We start from the raw sequence: 18,382 nt of genomic DNA, 5'->3' as shown, positions 1-18,382 counted from the left end.
TGACGTAGAAAGGGGGAGTAAGCCTGCACTTTCTTCCCAGAACTTTCTTGATCTTGCTCCCATCAAGCACCATCCAACAAAGAACTACATCGATAGGTTTAGATCCCAAAGAGTGATAGCAACTCCAAAAGTCTCCAAAATATAAATAAATAAAATAATAATAATAATAAATAAATAAATAAATAAATAAAAGCCCCCAAAAAAGTTTCAAGTGTCCAACATAAACCCAACTTTCCAAGTCTTCAAGGTATAACCACATTCCCGTTGAGTTTCCAAGATATGTATCACATTGTGAGTTATCAATCCAGAACCCACATTTCAAGTATTCAAAGTAAAACCAACTTACAAAGTCTCTTAAGGATAACTCATTTACTGATTTTTTCAAAATTTGTGAGTCTCCAAGGTAGGCCCCATATTTAGAACCATCTTGGCAGAACCCTTTTCCTGAGTCTCCAAGGTAGTTATTTAAACCATCAAGGCAGAACTCATTTACTGATTTTTTCAAAATTTGTGAGTCTCCAAGGTAGGCCCCATATTTAGAACCATCTTGGCAGAACCCTTTTCCTGAGTCTCCAAGGTAGTTATTTAAACCATCAAGGCAGAACTCATTTACTGATTTTTTCAAAATTTGTGAGTCTCCAAGGTAGGCCCCATATTTAGAACCATCTTGGCAGAACCCTTTTCCTGAGTCTCCAAGGTAGTTATTTAAACCATCAAGGCAGAACTCATTTACTGATTTTTTCAAAATTTGTGAGTCTCCAAGGTAGGCCCCATATTTAGAACCATCTTGGCAGAACCCTTTTCCTGAGTCTCTAAGGTAGTTATTTAAACCATCAAGGCAGAACTCATTTACTGATTTTTTCAAAATTTGTGAGTCTCCAAGGTAAAACTTGTATTCTGGCTCATCAAGGTATAACTTGTTCAGTGGGTATTGTCTTGATAACTCACAATGAGTACTATTGCTGTAAAACTCTTTTTCAGGATTTTGCTGGTCTCCAAGGTATAACTCTTTGGTTGGGTCATCAAGGACGAACTCGTTCTGTGGGTCTTGGTCGCTCATAAGGTCTTCAACCAAGCCAACAATTTCGCCCCAAGTTGTAGCAAAAGCAGTATTTTCATTTCGTATTTCAGACACAATTTCCTGTGAGAGAAAATAATAATGTATTAATTAAGTTATTTAATTATTAAATGAGTATGCTTCAATCAAAGTTTGAAAATAGGAAAATAAAAAATCTTACCTCAATAGATAAGAGGTTTGAATCCAGTTCATCAACTTGAAGGTTTAGTTCCATAGAAGACAGAGAGTTCGAGACAAGCACACAAAACACCATTGCCAGCAAAAACAAATGTTTAAAATGGAGCCTGGGTTTGAAGCTTTTATAGAGAAAGACTGGTGGGTGTGGTTTCCTTTGGAAATTCCCTGGGCAAGCCTAGGCAAGCCTTCATTGGGAAATTTTTCAAAACCATAACATCCTGTAATTTTCTAGTGATTTCTTTGTGAGTCAGAGATGAACTGGAAATGATGTAAGAGTGGGCGGGGCTTAGCAAAAGTAGGCGGAGCTTAGGAAAAGTGGGCGTGGCTTAGAAAAAATACCTTATGAAAAGTGGGCGGAGCTTAGCAAAAGTGGGCGGGGCTTAGGAAAAGTGGGCGTGGCTTAGAAAAAATACCTCATGAAAAGTGGGCGGAGCTTAGCAAAAGTGGGCGTGGGTTAGAAAAATACCTTATGAAAAGTGGGCGGAGCTTAGCAAAAGTGGGCGGGGCTTAGCAAAAGTGGGCGGGGCTTAACAAAAAATAACCTGTGGCTCAGGAGGTGGTCAAACAAGAGCATTAAGAGAAGTTTATCATTTCGTAATGGCACAAATGGGGTATCTTCAAAAATATAAAGATTCAAATGTTTTGTTTGTCAATATTTTAGATGGGGATTATTGTGCAAAGAAAATTAAACTATTGAAGGAATTTGAGAATGAACAAATCTTTATAGGTTCAATGAGTGAGCTGTTCAACCCCCAGGTGTTCAATTCAATGAGGTTCAACCTCCAGGTTAAAAGGGGAGACAAATAAATATACCTTGGGATAAAAAGGGGATTTATTTTTAGGGAAAAAAAATATGAATCGCTGAAAATCCCCCATTCATTTACATGGGGAAAAGTGAGCCAGAATCAGTATTCTTACCCTACTCATGCTGCACATGAAACATGTGTATCCATGCCCTATAAAAGCTCAGGTTTCCTTAGTTGTGAGGCCGTCAATTACAATGCCACATCTAACGAATGATAGAGGAATCAAACCATCAGTATGCTGAATAATGGAATCGGTTAAGAAAGGTTGCTCGACACTTTCATGTCCACCAGTCGACAGTTTATAAGTTACAGAACCGATACAGAGCCCCACAGGAAGGGTGAGCGACCGTCCTCGTCCTGGTGCACAGCGTGTGACGTAAACAAGAAAAGACTGATACATCACCGTCAGTCACCTCCACAACCGCTTCTGGACAACAGGAGAAACGGCCAGAACTACCATTGGAACGAGGGGACGACTCATCAGTGACCGAACCATACAACTTTGTCTTGATGCAAGGGGCTTACAGTGTTGTCGACCTTACCGTGGACAAATGTTGACACATCAACACCGACTTGCACAACAATGATTGGCAGCAACTGGTGGTAAATTATGTGGGAGATGGTGGGCAAGCATCGTCTTCTCCGATGAATCGAGGTTCAACGTCAGTTTTCCAGATGGACATCTTCGCATCTACCATCGGCAAGTGCACCATTTTGCTCAGTGCTGCATTACTGAGAGAGACCGTTTTAAAGGTGGCGGTGTTATGGTTTGAGGAGCAATCGTCAAATGAACCCTTCAAGCAATATTGCAGAGCTTACTGCAGCCGTACAATTCCATTGGACAGCAACACCACAAGCTTTGATCCGCCGCCCGTGTTTATCCATGTCCCGTACACTTCAGGCATACATTTCCACCCAAGGTGGTCACACTCAATATTGACTGTACAAACCCCTGCATAATTTGACGTTTTTATGGCATCACGTGCACATCCCGATTTTTCCCATCTCTGTGCAGATTCGGAAGGACCCTTTCTGACAAATCTCATGTGATTGCCGACATTGATCCTTTTTCACATGCTATCAAATAAATATCAATTTTAATTTGGTGTGTGTTTTCATTGCCTCTCAGAGTCTCAGGATGTACGATTTATACTTTGAGTTCACAAGAACTTCTGTGACTTGCACACCTTAACTTGGGTCTATTCATGTATTGTTTTGAGCAGATATACTGTATCACTGTATGAAGAGATATAAGTGATGCTGGACCCCAACATTCGCGGGGGATATGTTCCTAAAAAATGCCGCAAATGGTGGGGCATTGTTGTTTTGTTTTTTTAATTATAATTATTATATTTTTATTATTATTATTATTAATTTTTTTCCATGGTCTAGGGCTCTAGGCTCATGGAAGAGCCATGACAGAACAAATCAAGACACAACATAACACAGGGAGTAGCAGGAGAAAGGGAAAACACCAACAGCAGGGTGGAGGGAGAACATAGACAGAGCCAGACAAACAAGGGATGCAGGTAATGATGAGGGGTAAGGGAGAATGCGAAGCGTAGACAATATGGATACATTAGCAAAATTGTGTTTGACCAGTTTGTGATTTTTTTTGTCAGGGTCTGAGGAGAGGGAAGAGGCTGCTGCCTGTCTGTCAGAAGGATGAGATATGTCACAGCAGAGAGTGGAGTCATCAGCAAGGAGATCGAGGATTTTCCAGAGTCAGTGAGATAATTAATGAAGATGAGGAATAATGTGGGGCCTAGAGCACTGCCTTGGAGTACTCCACCCTGAACAGGGAGCGGAGATGAAAGGGTTCCATTGAGAGCAACATGTTGTTTATGAGAGTGGAGGAACTCAGTAATCCAAGAGTGGAGTTGGCCTTGGATGCCTTGGATTCCATAGGCAAGATGCCAGACTGGATCAAAAGCTTGAGTTATGGCCAGAGACGGCCCTAATCTCATGTCTGATATTGAGGGCCTCCATCCATTGTTGGGAGAGTGGAAGCACCATGTCCAAGGTAGAGTGACGAGGTCTGAATCCGAATTGATAATCTGAGATATGTTTGTTGGAGAAAAGGAATGATTTTATGTCAACTGGCACAAATTAAGAAAATAATAAGTGTGAGTTATTTCCACATAGTGTGGATATACACAAATAGATAGTCATTTTCTGGAAATATTCTGGTCACAGTACCAATGTTAGCATCATATTAAGATTGAAATTACCACCTTTATTTACCAATTAGAAACGAACTAGTCCAAAGAGTCATTGGGTCACCAAACTTTTAATAATTTTGAATCAATATTGCCAAGAGCATCACATTCCAATTTCAGTCGCAAAATTGCCGAGAGTCGTAATTTGAGGGTCAGTGTATAAAACGGGGCACATACTTGTCACCATATGTCAGATAAGATTGCAAATGGTTTCAAAATATTGGGAAAGGGCTCCTGGAACAAATTATTTTTGAATGATGCTATTTGGATGCATAATGTGTTTTATATAATTAAATGTAAAACTATGCTGTATGATTGAAAAAAAAAAACTTCATTTTGAGTGGCTTTGGGCGCTTATTTCTATCACATTTGAAAGTTCATTGTGGCCATTATAGTTATCACTGGTGAATCATTTTATCCCATTATTTGAGGAATTTAACATCCTTGCCAACAAGGTACAAAGCTTTGGTGAAAAAATACTTGTGTGCATTATTTATTCACCATAAACTGACAATGACCCTATGCACAATCTGGCAATTGTCAACCTTATGGGTAGTGTTGTATATCGGGTGAAAACACAGAGAAGACAAAGTGCTACACACTGTTATCACATATTTTCCATCTCTGACTTGGACAAACAATGGCTGTGGGGAGGAAGGGGATTGAAGAGAATGGTGAAGTTGGTTCCACAGGCAGGAGAGAAGAGGAACAAATGAGTGAGCAGTGACACTGGATTTAAGTAGTTTTCCGAGAAGGGGATTGGTGGTGAACCATGTGCACCCTACAGAAACATGGGGGGGACAAAGCACAGAAAGAGCAGAGGATGCAATACTATAAAGGAGGCAGCAAAAGACAGAGAGACCACCAACCTGTCTGTGATGGCCTTGTGATAGACCCATAGACTCAGCTTCATTGTGGGAAATTCTAATAATATAATCTTGAAGGACTTGGTATCTATGGCATCAAGCTGAGCAAGGTGTGAGGAAGCGGAGCCAGCCCAGAGTGGGGAGCAGTCCTCCATCAAGTTGTGAATGAAGGTCTTGAAGTTGGATAGGAGTTTCGGTGTACCAAGGAAGGGCTTTGTATGATGGAGGATGCCCATTTGGCGGCTGGCTTTGGAGCCAACTTTGAAATGTGGTTTGCCCAATAAAGATCATGGCTGATAGTGAGTCCCAGGAGTTTGAATGGCTGAAGTTACTCATATCAAGAGGCTTGTTAATAAAGTGCATGGGGAAGTTTGCGAGACGTTCCTTTCGGAGAGGGATAGTAAGAGTGTGATATTTGGCAGGAGTGAAAGACATAGTCAAGTGTTTGGCCATCTTGTGATCTTTGTCAAGGTCTGAAGAGAGAGAAGAGGCTGCTGCCTGCCTGTCTGAAGGATGAGGGGTGTCAGTGCAGAGGGTGAATTCATCAGCAGATAGATATAGGAGACTTTCCAGAGATTTGGAGAGATCATTAATGAAGATCAGAAATAGGACTAGGCTCAGAACACTGCCATGGGACACTCCAGCCTTCACAAGGAGAGGAGATGAAAAGATTCCATTGAGTGCCACACGTTGGCTATGAGAGTGGAGGAAATCATTAAGCCATGTGTGAAGTTGGCCTTGGATGCCATAGGAAGAGAGGTTGGAGACTAAGACAGGATGCCAGACTACTGTATCAAAAGCATGAGAAATGTCCAGAGAGAGAGAGAGAGAGAGATCCCTGATCGTATGCCTGATGTTGAGGGCCTCCATCCATTGTTGAGTGAGTAGAAGCAGCATGTCCATGTTGGAGTGACCTTGTCTGAAACCAAATTGGTAATCTGAGATGAGGTTGATGGAGAAAAGGAAGGATTTCATATCAATCGTGATGGTGGATTCCATGACCTTGCTGGTTCTAAAAGGTCTCTGCTGCCTGGTACAAATAGTACCATTAGAAAGGTGATAACTAAATCGATTTACTTGGAACAAAAATTTGTTTGTTTCATCACAAAGTTGCCTGTTTGGGAAACCTCTTTCCAAGTTTGAAGAAAAGAAGCGCTATTGGCGTCTTCACGCAGCGGTTCAAAGGAAACATTTATTATTCTACCAAAGGAGGAACCCTTTAGAAGGACATGGAAGGAGCACACAAAATTATATATAGTAATATTTCTCGAAGGAATATAAATACATATATAAAAGTACATGGAGGGAGCACACAAAATTATATATAGTAATATTTCTCGAAGGAATATAAATACATCTATAAAAGTACATGGAGGGAGCACACAAACAACAACTGTAGCCACCCCAACAACAACAACAAAAACAACCACCTGTTATGACATTCTTTTTTGAGTGTTTTACTTCATTTTACATCCTCATTGACACTCAAAGATACATATGTAATATGTTTGTGAAGTACAACAATCGGTCTCTTCATTATACACATCAGCTGTCATGACGAAAGTTCATCACGAAAAGAGATTACTGTCAACTCGATGACGGCATGAAAGTGTAGATAAGACTTGCTTGTTATTTCTGCAGGCCTGCTGCTTGATATTGTGTTTCATGTATTTTTGTAATGAAGCGTGTCTCACATCAGCTAATCAAATCTAAACAATATCAATACTTAGCCATGTCGTGAGGTCATCTCACGGCTAACGCTAAACAGGTAACGGGTACCATGCCCGATTACGGAAACATTTTGCTTTGAAACTCACAAAGAGAAACAACATGACCAGTCAATAACAGATCTGGTTCATATCTTAATGCACATTTCCACTGAACACACTTGTAAAATATTGCAATTCCTTAATTCCATGCGATAGGGAAATATCCGAGTTATCTTCCGGGTTGTCGGCTAACCCCGGCTTGACTTGGACTCAGCTCAGAAGCGCATCTCACCGAGTTCCAGTTCGGGAACTCAGTTCGGGTACATTACTATGTTGGCCTTAACTTTTTTTTTAACCCATCATTTTGTCGAAAACCTTGCCTTGTGATCCTTTCTGCCTTTGAACACTTGTTGGAGGGTATTGTTGGTTATGGCAGGAATTTGGAACTTGGCCAGTGTGCCGGCATACGATGGCCGAGACAGGACACCCAGCTAAAGCTACCTATCGAATGAATGGTGCACTCATCAGGCCTTTCGATTACATGCTGGCTCCAGAAACCAACGCTTTGCCCCAAATAAATGTGCCCAATTAATGTCCCTGAATTGATGGTACAGTTAATTAAAAACGAACACACATCGTGCCGTCAAAAACGAATTCAAGTGGAAATTTCTGGAAGAGGGAAATACACGTAGCTTTGCAACTGTCCTCTGACAGCATGATTGTATTGTCATAAACCGCTCTTCCAAACAATATCCTGCTCACAGACAAACAAACAAATAGACAGACAAGGGGTGATAACAAAACCTCCGTCGACCTTCGGTGCGGAGGTAATGAATTGCTTTCATCGCCAACATCACCCCGCCTGACTCTCTTCTTCCCCCGCCCCAGGCCCATTTCCATCAGTCATAATGCTCTCTTGTAATGTGCCAAAATTAATGTAACCTCAAGGCCTGCTTATTGATGCAGTACTCTGTCTGTGAAGCACCAGGGTGTCGTTTTGTCGTCATGTGGGAAATGAACCCAGACTCGACAGCTTCCTCTAGGCTCTCCTATTATCCCCAATGGAAATAGGAGAAATGCATTATTTCAATATGTGTTGTCGTTCAGTCAAATAAACATAAATTTATAATTGCATTTCCAGTTCCTTTAAAAATAACCTTGTTTTGACAAAAGTGCTTACTATGATCGAAGGCTCCGTGTGTGCCGCAATCAATTCCTTAATTCCACACAAACAACTGTCGACTCGAGGACAAGTCGACATGCCCTTTATGAAGACTCCGTTCCACCATCTTCAACACAATATATTCTCAAACAGCCTGTTGTAGTAAACATGGGTAGTAAACATAACAATGCCCTCCAAAATAATGCATCCCTTTGGTCTTTGCAACCAATGTTTCACCTTTTGGGCATGGCACGGCATCGCACATACGGCGTAGCGAAATAGCGACATCACCGTGTCTAACTATAGCAGTGAAACTACAGTTGTCGACATTATAACATGACCATCGTATTCATTTTGATTGTAGTGCAATGAACTCTGCTCAACTACAAAGGTAGGAAACTGTTTGCAATTGGCCTGTTTCGCATTTCCATGTGAGATCAGGATGCTGGAATACGAGGTTCAATTATCATGAAGTGTTCATTTACCCATTGTTTCATTCCTAATGTCCTTTTATGTCATATGAAATGACACTATTTCCTCCGAATGTTTTTGCCCAACAAGGAATCTATGTTAAAAGCTCCTCCGTGAGTCGTAAGTCATTCTCGAAAAATAAGTTGGCCTTCCCTACCTCGAAAATAAATGGCGAAAGTAATTTTTGAGTTTCTACCGCTTTGTTTGGGTATGATTAAGTCTTCTTTTCTTGTATAAGTGCAGTGACTCCAACGTTTATCATTAATACTTAATTTGTATTTTTTTTTTTAATACAAGGTCTCAGGCTTGTAAAAGAGCTCCCCCCCCCCTTTCCACACACACACACACACACACACACACACACACACACACACACACACACACACACACGGACGAGACAGACACTTAACGCACCCACTGAGCTTGGGGGAAGTGACGTCACTTATCGGGGAACTCTGGGTACCAGTGACATCATAACAATGGCGCCACTTTTCTCACTGCACTAAGTTGGGCATTTCCTCCTCCCCATGGATACCAACCGATCGGAATTGTCCATGCTCTGTCCTTTTAAATGCTGAACGATAAGCAAGGAAGCAGCACGTACCATTTTAAAAATCTTCAGTACGATTCGGCTGAGGTTTGAACCACCGACCTCCCAGGTTCGAGCGGACGCTCTAACCATTACAACACCGAGTCTGGTATTTGCGCACCATTGTAGATACTTAATATAATATGAAATGTCATTTGGGCCAAAGCCAATTAATATTTCTCTGTTCAATATCTGCAGTGGATCACACTCAAAATAGAGCTATGGAGGAATGTGGCTTTGCTGCTGGATGCAGTGCCCCTGCACATCAGGTCAGGTGTTTGGAAAATTGGTTAGGGTGCAGGTGACCATCAGTTACTCATTATGAAAGGTACCGTGGGATCCTTAACCTCCACCGGAAAGTAATGGCAGATGAGAATGATGATGCAATAGGCACAGGACGTGGGATATGACCCTGTCTCTTTGTTTGTATGAACATACGTACAGATTAGGTGATGAGCATTATCCTGCACAGCTTTTATTGGCTATATGTTGAGTTTGCATATTTATCTTTGTGAAAATAATTCAAATGTTGATGAATTTATTTTCAAACCCCTGCTCCTTCAGCCTCCCCGAAAGGCACGAGCTTCTGGAATTGGGAAAGAGATTTCGATGGAGAAGCATTGCTGCACCGACTGTGCTATTGTTCTTGGGAATTGAGCTGCTGGTAAGTTTCATTGCTTGTCCTATCTGCACATTATTTTCTCTTTTAGTTAAAAAAAAAATTAATTCATTTGTACCGATTTCCACCCATAAATCATTGACTATAGCTGTAACTACAGCATCACAAAGAGATATTGTAAAAAAAAAAACATGACTTTGTGTACAAGTTGGAGCTCTTTGGCCATTAGCGTGGCAAGTCAAACATAGCACCGACCCAATGCACGTGGCGACCCAATGGAAAGTGTGCAATAACATCCTGAACAGGAGTCTGATGTCTATCATTTACACGGGTGTGCACATAATGATCGACCCTTTGAAACCGCGTTCAATTCCAAACCAACAGAATGGCCCGTAAAACCTGTCGTGGTCACTGTTGAGAAATAGTAACATGCCTCGGTCATTGATTGAGGGAGTGCATCGTTTCATGGATTTCTCTCTTGTGCGATGAAACCAATGTGGGTTGAAGGAGTTTTGTGCAGAAGCTCCTGGGTTTGAACTTTGGGAAAATTTTGAAGTTCCGGGCATTTTAGTTGAACTTCAGAATGATTGGATTTCGATTTTGGCTGATTCACAAATTTGACTGTTTACTGTCCATACATGTGGAAAGCAATTGATGCCAAAGCAGCTTCTTGGGCAAAAACAAAAATACATTGGGAAGAGACCCCACTGTAAAATTGCGTACGCGAGTAGAGCAACATCTTGCCTTTGAAGAACCAGGACGACGGCAATTTGTAGTTGCATCATATTCTGTGAGGAATCACAAACCGATGAAACAACAGAGGCTGGTGTGCTACCTCTGATCTGATCCTGTAGATCTCACAGCTTCAAACGCTGGATATAAATATGCATCGAAGTAAAAATTAACCTTATTTCTGCAGTTGATTCAGAAAAAGAATACAGAAAGACTTCAGGGTAACTTTGTTTGGTTATAAGATGTAGGCGTATATGCACACTCACCTCCAAGCAGTCTAGCCTAGGTTTGAATCCCGACCCAGCGATAAACTGTCCTCCCGGTGTTTCACAGGCATGATTATTCATCTGGGTGTGTGCCGTCCCTCAGATGGACGTTAAACTAGATGTCCTGTTTACCGGCATAAGTTGGTTGGCATTAAAAATCTCACGGTGTCTTTCACGAAGAGTAGGTGAGCTTTCGCCGGCACCCTGGCTAAATTCCAAATTCTTGCCCTGACTTCCTGTGTCAGAGTGACGGCACATCCAGGATTGCAACCCCAGCCAAAGAAACTGCTTCGGCAGAACTGGCATTCTGCATTGAGCACAGTACATGATCTGATCTGATCTGATCTTACAAGATGTACTGATGAACCATGTGGCATTGTTTTTGTACATCGTGCTCATCAAAGCATTGCCTTGTAGACCAGTAACGGCAAAGATGAAAATAAGACAATGGTACATCATTAACGAGCGGCCGGTTTATCGGCCGCTAATTAAACTTCCATAAATCCGGGTGGCCGGTCGGTAACCGGCCGCCAGATGCTCTTGTTTACAAACATCACGAGCAAATTCCTGAGCAATTTGTGGCTCCGTTATATTGCACCTGATCTTCAGTCTGCGTTGCCTTGAACAGCTCAGGAAGTCCGAGGGAGGTTTTTGCTGTGCACACTCTTTGTTACACACACCAGTCAGGCCCATCCTTGTGTACACGCCAAAGTGCATGATCTGCGGAAGTAGTAGCATGAGATTCACGAAAGTTTTTGAAGGTTTCTCACTAAAAAATCATTCCAAAATGAGTCGAAATGGGATGTCAGTTGATGAGGTGTTGAGCTCAAATGAGGAATGTATAGATGATGATGATGATGATTATGGTAATGAGGATGATTTTGAGTCGGAGAATGACTTTTCAAAAGGGGGGAAATGAAACTGACAGTACTGACGACAATGCCTGGGGAGTTCCCAGAGGTGTTGGTAGGGGGCACGGTCGAGGTCAAGGGAATGGTCGTGGCAGAGGACACGGTGGGGATAGGCCAAGGCCTGACTTCCCCCAGGATGGACAAGAGTCACTGCAGGGTTCAATGAACACCAGTTTACACCTAATGAGCACCTCGGACCTAAATATTTACCAAATACAATAAATGTGGAAAGTACTGCACTTGACTATTTTGGCTTGTTCTGGGATGATGTTGGCTTGTTCCTTTTGGATTTACTTCTCACAGAGACTAGTTGCCAAGCTGATTGCAGCCAAACCAAACAATTATGCAGCAATATCTTTCCAACAAAAGCCTCTTACTTTGGCAGAGTTGAAGGTATTTTGGGGGCTTCGCGTCACCGTGGAAATGTTGATACATAAAGATAGGTATGAGCAGTACTGGCGGTCTAAGGGTGCTGCACTTACTTACACACCTGGTTTTCCAAAGGTCATGACAGGAGACTGATTCCTTGCAATCTGGTCTCTTCTACATTGTATAAATGAAGATGATCCCCAGCTAAACAAGACTGATGAAATATACAAGACCCACCCAGTGTTAAATTATTTGATTGAGACATTCAAGCATTACTTTATTCCAGATTGTTAACTTTCACTTGATTAGGGAATGATCCCCACTAAAAACAAACTGTTGTTCAAACAGCACAGAAAGGACAAGCTGATCCCTTGAGGAATTGAGACTTTTCTATGATGTAGAAGTAAAAATGGGTATATTTGCAATGTTGAAGTTTACACTGGGAGGAGAGATGATGGCGAAGCTATCGATAACCTTGGGGTTACAGGGAACTTGGTTGTCTGAATGACTGACAAATTCTCAGGACAAAATTATTCCCTGTGCACCGACAGATCCAACACCTCAGTTCAGCTGGTTGAGTGATTGATCATAAAACAAGGGATAAGGATGTGTGGAACTACTATGTCCAACAGAAGAGGATGTTCCAAGACTATTTTCAGGAGAAACAATGAAATGCATGAAGGAAAGTGGGAAAATCTATTCAATAGGACTGTTGCTGTGATAGTTTGGCAGGATATATAAGCAGCCCATATATTTTCTCACGTCAATCTATGTCTCTTCCCCTCCTGAACATGTTCAGCTATTATGATGGTTCTGAAAAAAGAAAGATTTCAAGAGTGGGGGGGGGGTGGGGGTGGGGACAGACAAAAATAACCAAAATCCTGGATTGCAGAAGTGACAACACCACTATAAATGGCCCAGACGCTTGGTAATATTATTCTTCATGTGGGCTGTGTTCAATGCATATGTACTGAAGGGTTTCATAAAGCCCCATGCTCCATCAAACAAAAGAGTAGTCACTTTGCATTTGTTTATTGAGAAACTGTGTCAGGAACTTATAGGAGGTATTCAATCTACTGGAACAGCATTTGGTAATCAACACTCAGCAGAGTTTCATGACGAGCGATGACTGAAACAGGATGCTCACCATGATGTAGAAAAGACCCCACATGCGACTACCAATAATCATTGTGTTTTGTGGAGAGAGAAGTATCTTATAGCTTAGCAAAGGAACTCTCGGGCAAAGTATAAGGATTTACCAAAACGTTGCAAGACTATACACTGATCAAGGTACTGTGAAGAATTCCTATGTATCGGAAAGACAGGCAATAACTGCTGGTTTGACTGGCACCACAAAGTGGAGTATTGGTGATAAACTCCAAAAATATGAAAGCAAGACAGTCTTTGAATCAAAATATCATTTATTTGTAATTACAGGGCTAGAAAAACATTTTTTACAGGGAGAAAACAAAAATAAAACAAATTTCAACTTTTCAGTTATTTTTCTCCAGGGAGTCCAGGGTGGGGGAGCTGAAAGTCCAAGGAGCTCAGGGTTCAAAAAGTTTTTTAAAAAATTATGAAAAGGTTTCGGAACAAAAGTGTTCTGCATCGACATTACATAAACCACAATTCTCTGCCAAAGTGATCATCTATTTTAACTTTTTATGCAATCTTACGTGAGTGCAATAAAATGCCGCATAAAATTTGATGGCATGCTAAAATGCCTGTGACTGTGTTGATGTAACCATCAAACAGAAGGTGATGAGGTACGCTGCATTTTGTAATTTGTTATCGATTGGTTGTGGTGTGAAAGCAAGATAGATTGAGATTGTGGAAAGCTTGCAGAAAATTGAAAGTTATTCCATGCGGTTGGTTCCAAATTTTGACGTCTCGTCCAGATCGCAAGAACGTGTTGTGATCGTGTTGGATCCAACAGCGTCTTCATAAATTATCACAGAAATCCAGGGTGTCAAACGTCAATACTGAAGTGTGGTTATTAGCTAATTGAACAGTAATGGTGTTGATAGGAAACGGTGCTCATAAATTGTGACATAACCGGTCCGTTACATTGCGCAGGTGCTGTCCTTTTTCCACCGTGAAACCTTGTCCGCAGGCCTTCTGGCTCTGGCTGCCTGGCCCTACACCTCACAGATTTGCTACAATCAGAAGGTACATCCTGCTGATCTGTATTCATCTTGTGTTTTTGGTTGCTCCTCGATTAGCCGTGAATTGCATCATCAATTAAGGCAAAATCACTTTGTATCAAAATGAGTTTAAATGTAGTTGTTTCATTATTTATGGCAGGAGGGCCTCTCCCAGGAATGTAAAATGACTTCTTGCCAGTGATAAAGTAAACCTTTTTTTTTTTCTCCATGGATGAATGCAACAATTACCAACTGTACATTTTATAAGTATTTTCAAGTGTATGTGTGTTTGTTCGTACGTTATTCTTTCAGAGCTGAACCGGAGCACTTGGAGACCCCAAATTTTGGGTGTCGGTACCATAGAATCTATGCAAAGTTTTAAGCTAACACACATTGGCCTTGACGTCCATTTTGAGGCCACCAAAAAAGCTCACCCAGGCAGGCAGTGTCGGTTATTCCCCCCTCCCCCCTCCCCCTCCCGGACAGCGACGGATATCCCCTGCTAGATTGCCGTATGTATGGTATAAGTTTTATTTGCACGTGATCACAGATATTATAATTTTATGATGCTTGTTGCCCAATGAAGGCATCGTTTTGTGGAATTCCTGTTTGTGGCCTTGTCTACAGATCATCTCGTTGACATGGTCTGCAAGCTGCCTGTTCCTCTCAATCTTTCCCTTGCTGCCCACGGTTGGACGCGTTGCCAACATTTCACTGGTGTGCGTCTGGGATTACACCGGGACATCCGCTCATCGCCTGATATTTCTTTCAATAGCATACTTATCAAGGAGTTCATTTTTTGTGGCTGATTGTGCATGATGAGTGCACAAGAGAAGGAGATATAACCGGTTCTGTGCTGTTTGCGATTCAGGGTGTTGGCAGCGGGATTAACACTGCTCCTTAGCTCTTGTGCTTTGAAAGTCCTGCAGAGATCATCAACCAGTCTGTACCTTCCTCCACCACCGTATGCTTTATATGCTGCTCAGGTACCGTCGCATCCTTTTGAGCAGCTAAGATTTTGGAGTGAACATCTTTAACTCCCTCAATTGCAAGGGTACATGAATATGGCACCATTGTTTGTTTGTATTTTCAGGGGCTTCATCCATTGTAACCTTTTATGCACGTCATGATGATTGATAAACATTTTCCTGATTTCACCTTTGTTTCTACCTGGATAATTAAGATAGCTGTTGTATTCATCGACGAGTTGTATCCATTGGTGATGTCGGAAGGATAACCCTGATCCTTACACTTCTTTCGTATTTGTTGTACTTGTTTTTATTTGCTTATTCTCCTAATATATTCATTCATTTATTTGTTTCCGCGTACACACTTCTCACATTATTATTTTTAGCCATCTTTTAAGTTGTTAATTTTTTTACAATGAAAACCTCATTTTCTGTTCCTTTTTTCGAAACTTCATCCTGTGCCTTGCCGTTTCTGAGTACAGTAATTGCTCACTTAACGTTGATTCGGTTAATGATGTTTTGTTATAACGTCGCTGATACAACAGGGAACATACAGGTCATGGACAAAGAATGGAAACACCTGGGAAAATGATAGACACCTAGCAACAGCTTCCACACAGGTGTGGCCCACGTGTTAATAATGCAAATAACATCCCAACATGCTTAGGGTCATTTATAAAAATGCTGTGTAGATGCTATACAGGCGCTTATAATTATGGCTAGCATGGCTGCAAGAGGAGACCCCCCCTCCCCAATTCCCCCATTCACAGGGCACGACTGGTCGCCCAATGGTTTGTTGAGCTTGACACTGATGTTATCCATATGTCATGTCCTTCTCACTCACCAGATCTGAAACCAATTGAGCATTTATGGGATATTCTGGAATGACGCCTGAGACAGTGTTTTCCACCTCCATCAAACAGGTGTTGACTTTCTCGTGGAAGAATGGTGTCGCATCCCTCCTGTAGAATTCCAGACGCTGGTGGACTCTATGCCACGGTGCATCCAGGCTGCCCTGGCCACACGTGGTGGCACAATGCCCTACAAAGTGACTTTACTTTGATGTTTCCATTTTTTTTGTGGACTACTTGTATATCCTTTTAACGTAGTCACGTTCACATTATGTCATTTGACAGAGGGCCACAGCGAACTACTTTGTGTCACATAGACGTAGAGGCGTATGTCGATGCTGAACCGTTGTATCACGTCGTTTTGATGCACTTGTTCGAAGCGTGATTCAATCCCTTATGAGATGAGTCAAAAATGCTCAAAAAGTGATGGGAGTGAGTCTGGTAGTAATAAAAAAAAATCAAGAAAAGGAATTAGTTTTGAAATTAAATTGTAGGTTTTTAAGTGTTTTGAATGCCGGAGAACGAGCGGTTGATATCGAGAGAGCAGTTGGGCTGTCCCATGATCTGCACCACTCACAACTCCACCCAGCCCCACCTTTACAAGCAACCTCCACACCCATTACTGGTGACTGTTATCTTCTTTAAATATATATATATATATATATATATATATATATATATGTATATATACGGTATATATATATATATATATATATATATATATATATGTATGTATATATACGGTATATATATATATATATATATATATATATATATATATATATATGTATGTATATATATATATATATATATATATATATATATATATATATGTATGTATATATATATATATATGTATGTAAATATATATATATATATATGTATGTATATATATATATATATATATGTATGTATATATATATATATATATATATATATGTATGTATATATATATATATATATATATATATATATATATATATATATATATATATATATATATATATATATATATATATATATATATATATATATATATATATATATATATATATATATATATATATATATATATATATATATATATATATATATATATATATATATATATATATATATATATATATATATATATATATATATATATATATATATATATATATATATATATATATATATATATATATATATATATATATATATATATATATATATATATATATATATATATATATATATATATATATATATATATATATATATATATATATATATATATATATATATATATATATATATATATATATATATATATATATATATATATATATATATATATATATATATATATGTATATATGTATATATATATATATATATATATATATATATATATATATGTGTATATGTATATATATATATATGTATATATATATATATGTATATATATATATATGTATATATATATATGTATATATATATATGTATATATATATATATATATGTATATATGTATATATATATATATATATATATATATATATATATATATATATATGTATATATATATATATATATATATATATATATATATATATATATATATATATATGTATATATATATATATATATATATATATATATATATATATATATATATATATATATATATATATATATATATATATATATATATATATATATATGTATATATATATATATATATATATATGTATATATGTATATATATATATATATATATATATATATATATATATATATATATATATATATATATATATATATATATATATATATATATATATATATATATATATATATATATATATATATATATATATATATATATGTATATATATATATATATGTATATATATATATATATATATATATATATATATATATATATATATATATATATATATATGTATATATATATATATATATGTATATATATATATATATATATATATATATATATATATATATATATATATATATATATATATATATATATATATATATATATATATATATATATATATATATATATATATATATATGTATATATATACGGTGTATATATATATATGTATATATATATATATATGTATATATATATGTATATATATATATATATATATGTATATATACATATATGTATATATATATATATATATATATATATCTTCTTCTTCTTCCTCTTTCGGCTTGCTCCCGTTAGGGGTCGCCACAGCGGACCAACTGTCTCCATTTCGCTCTATCCTCCACATCTTCCATTGACACTCCAACCACCCGCATGTCCGCCCTCACTGCATCCATGAACCTCTTCTTTGGCTTCCCTCTTCTCCTCCTGCCTGGCGGCTCCATCTTCAACATCCTTCTCCCGATATACTCCGTTTCCCTCCTGTGCACATGTCCAAAC

General features: G+C 38.6%; 1 protein-coding gene across 5 annotated transcripts in view; it reads left to right on the top strand.

The window, feature by feature from the left end:
- The window catches only part of PIGN (phosphatidylinositol glycan anchor biosynthesis class N), a 138,475-nt gene that overhangs the window by 104,150 nt on the left and 15,943 nt on the right, over positions 1 to 18,382 (top strand). For all 5 annotated transcript variants that reach the window (XM_085877149.1, XM_085877150.1, XM_085877151.1 and 2 more), the window contains 4 exons: positions 9,642 to 9,741; positions 14,051 to 14,143; positions 14,746 to 14,837; positions 14,990 to 15,104. In XM_085877149.1, coding sequence (XP_085733275.1) covers positions 9,642 to 9,741; positions 14,051 to 14,143; positions 14,746 to 14,837; positions 14,990 to 15,104 — 400 coding nt within the window. The remainder of the gene's footprint in view (positions 1 to 9,641; positions 9,742 to 14,050; positions 14,144 to 14,745; positions 14,838 to 14,989; positions 15,105 to 18,382) is intronic.

The sequence above is a fragment of the Eptatretus burgeri genome, chromosome 4 (assembly GCF_056783735.1).
Source record: "Eptatretus burgeri isolate ZD-2024b chromosome 4, Ebu_testis_v1, whole genome shotgun sequence".
Classification (NCBI taxonomy): domain Eukaryota; kingdom Metazoa; phylum Chordata; class Myxini; order Myxiniformes; family Myxinidae; genus Eptatretus; species Eptatretus burgeri.
Note: the sequence above shows the minus strand (reverse complement) of the source record. Positions and strands in the feature narration are given on the sequence as shown.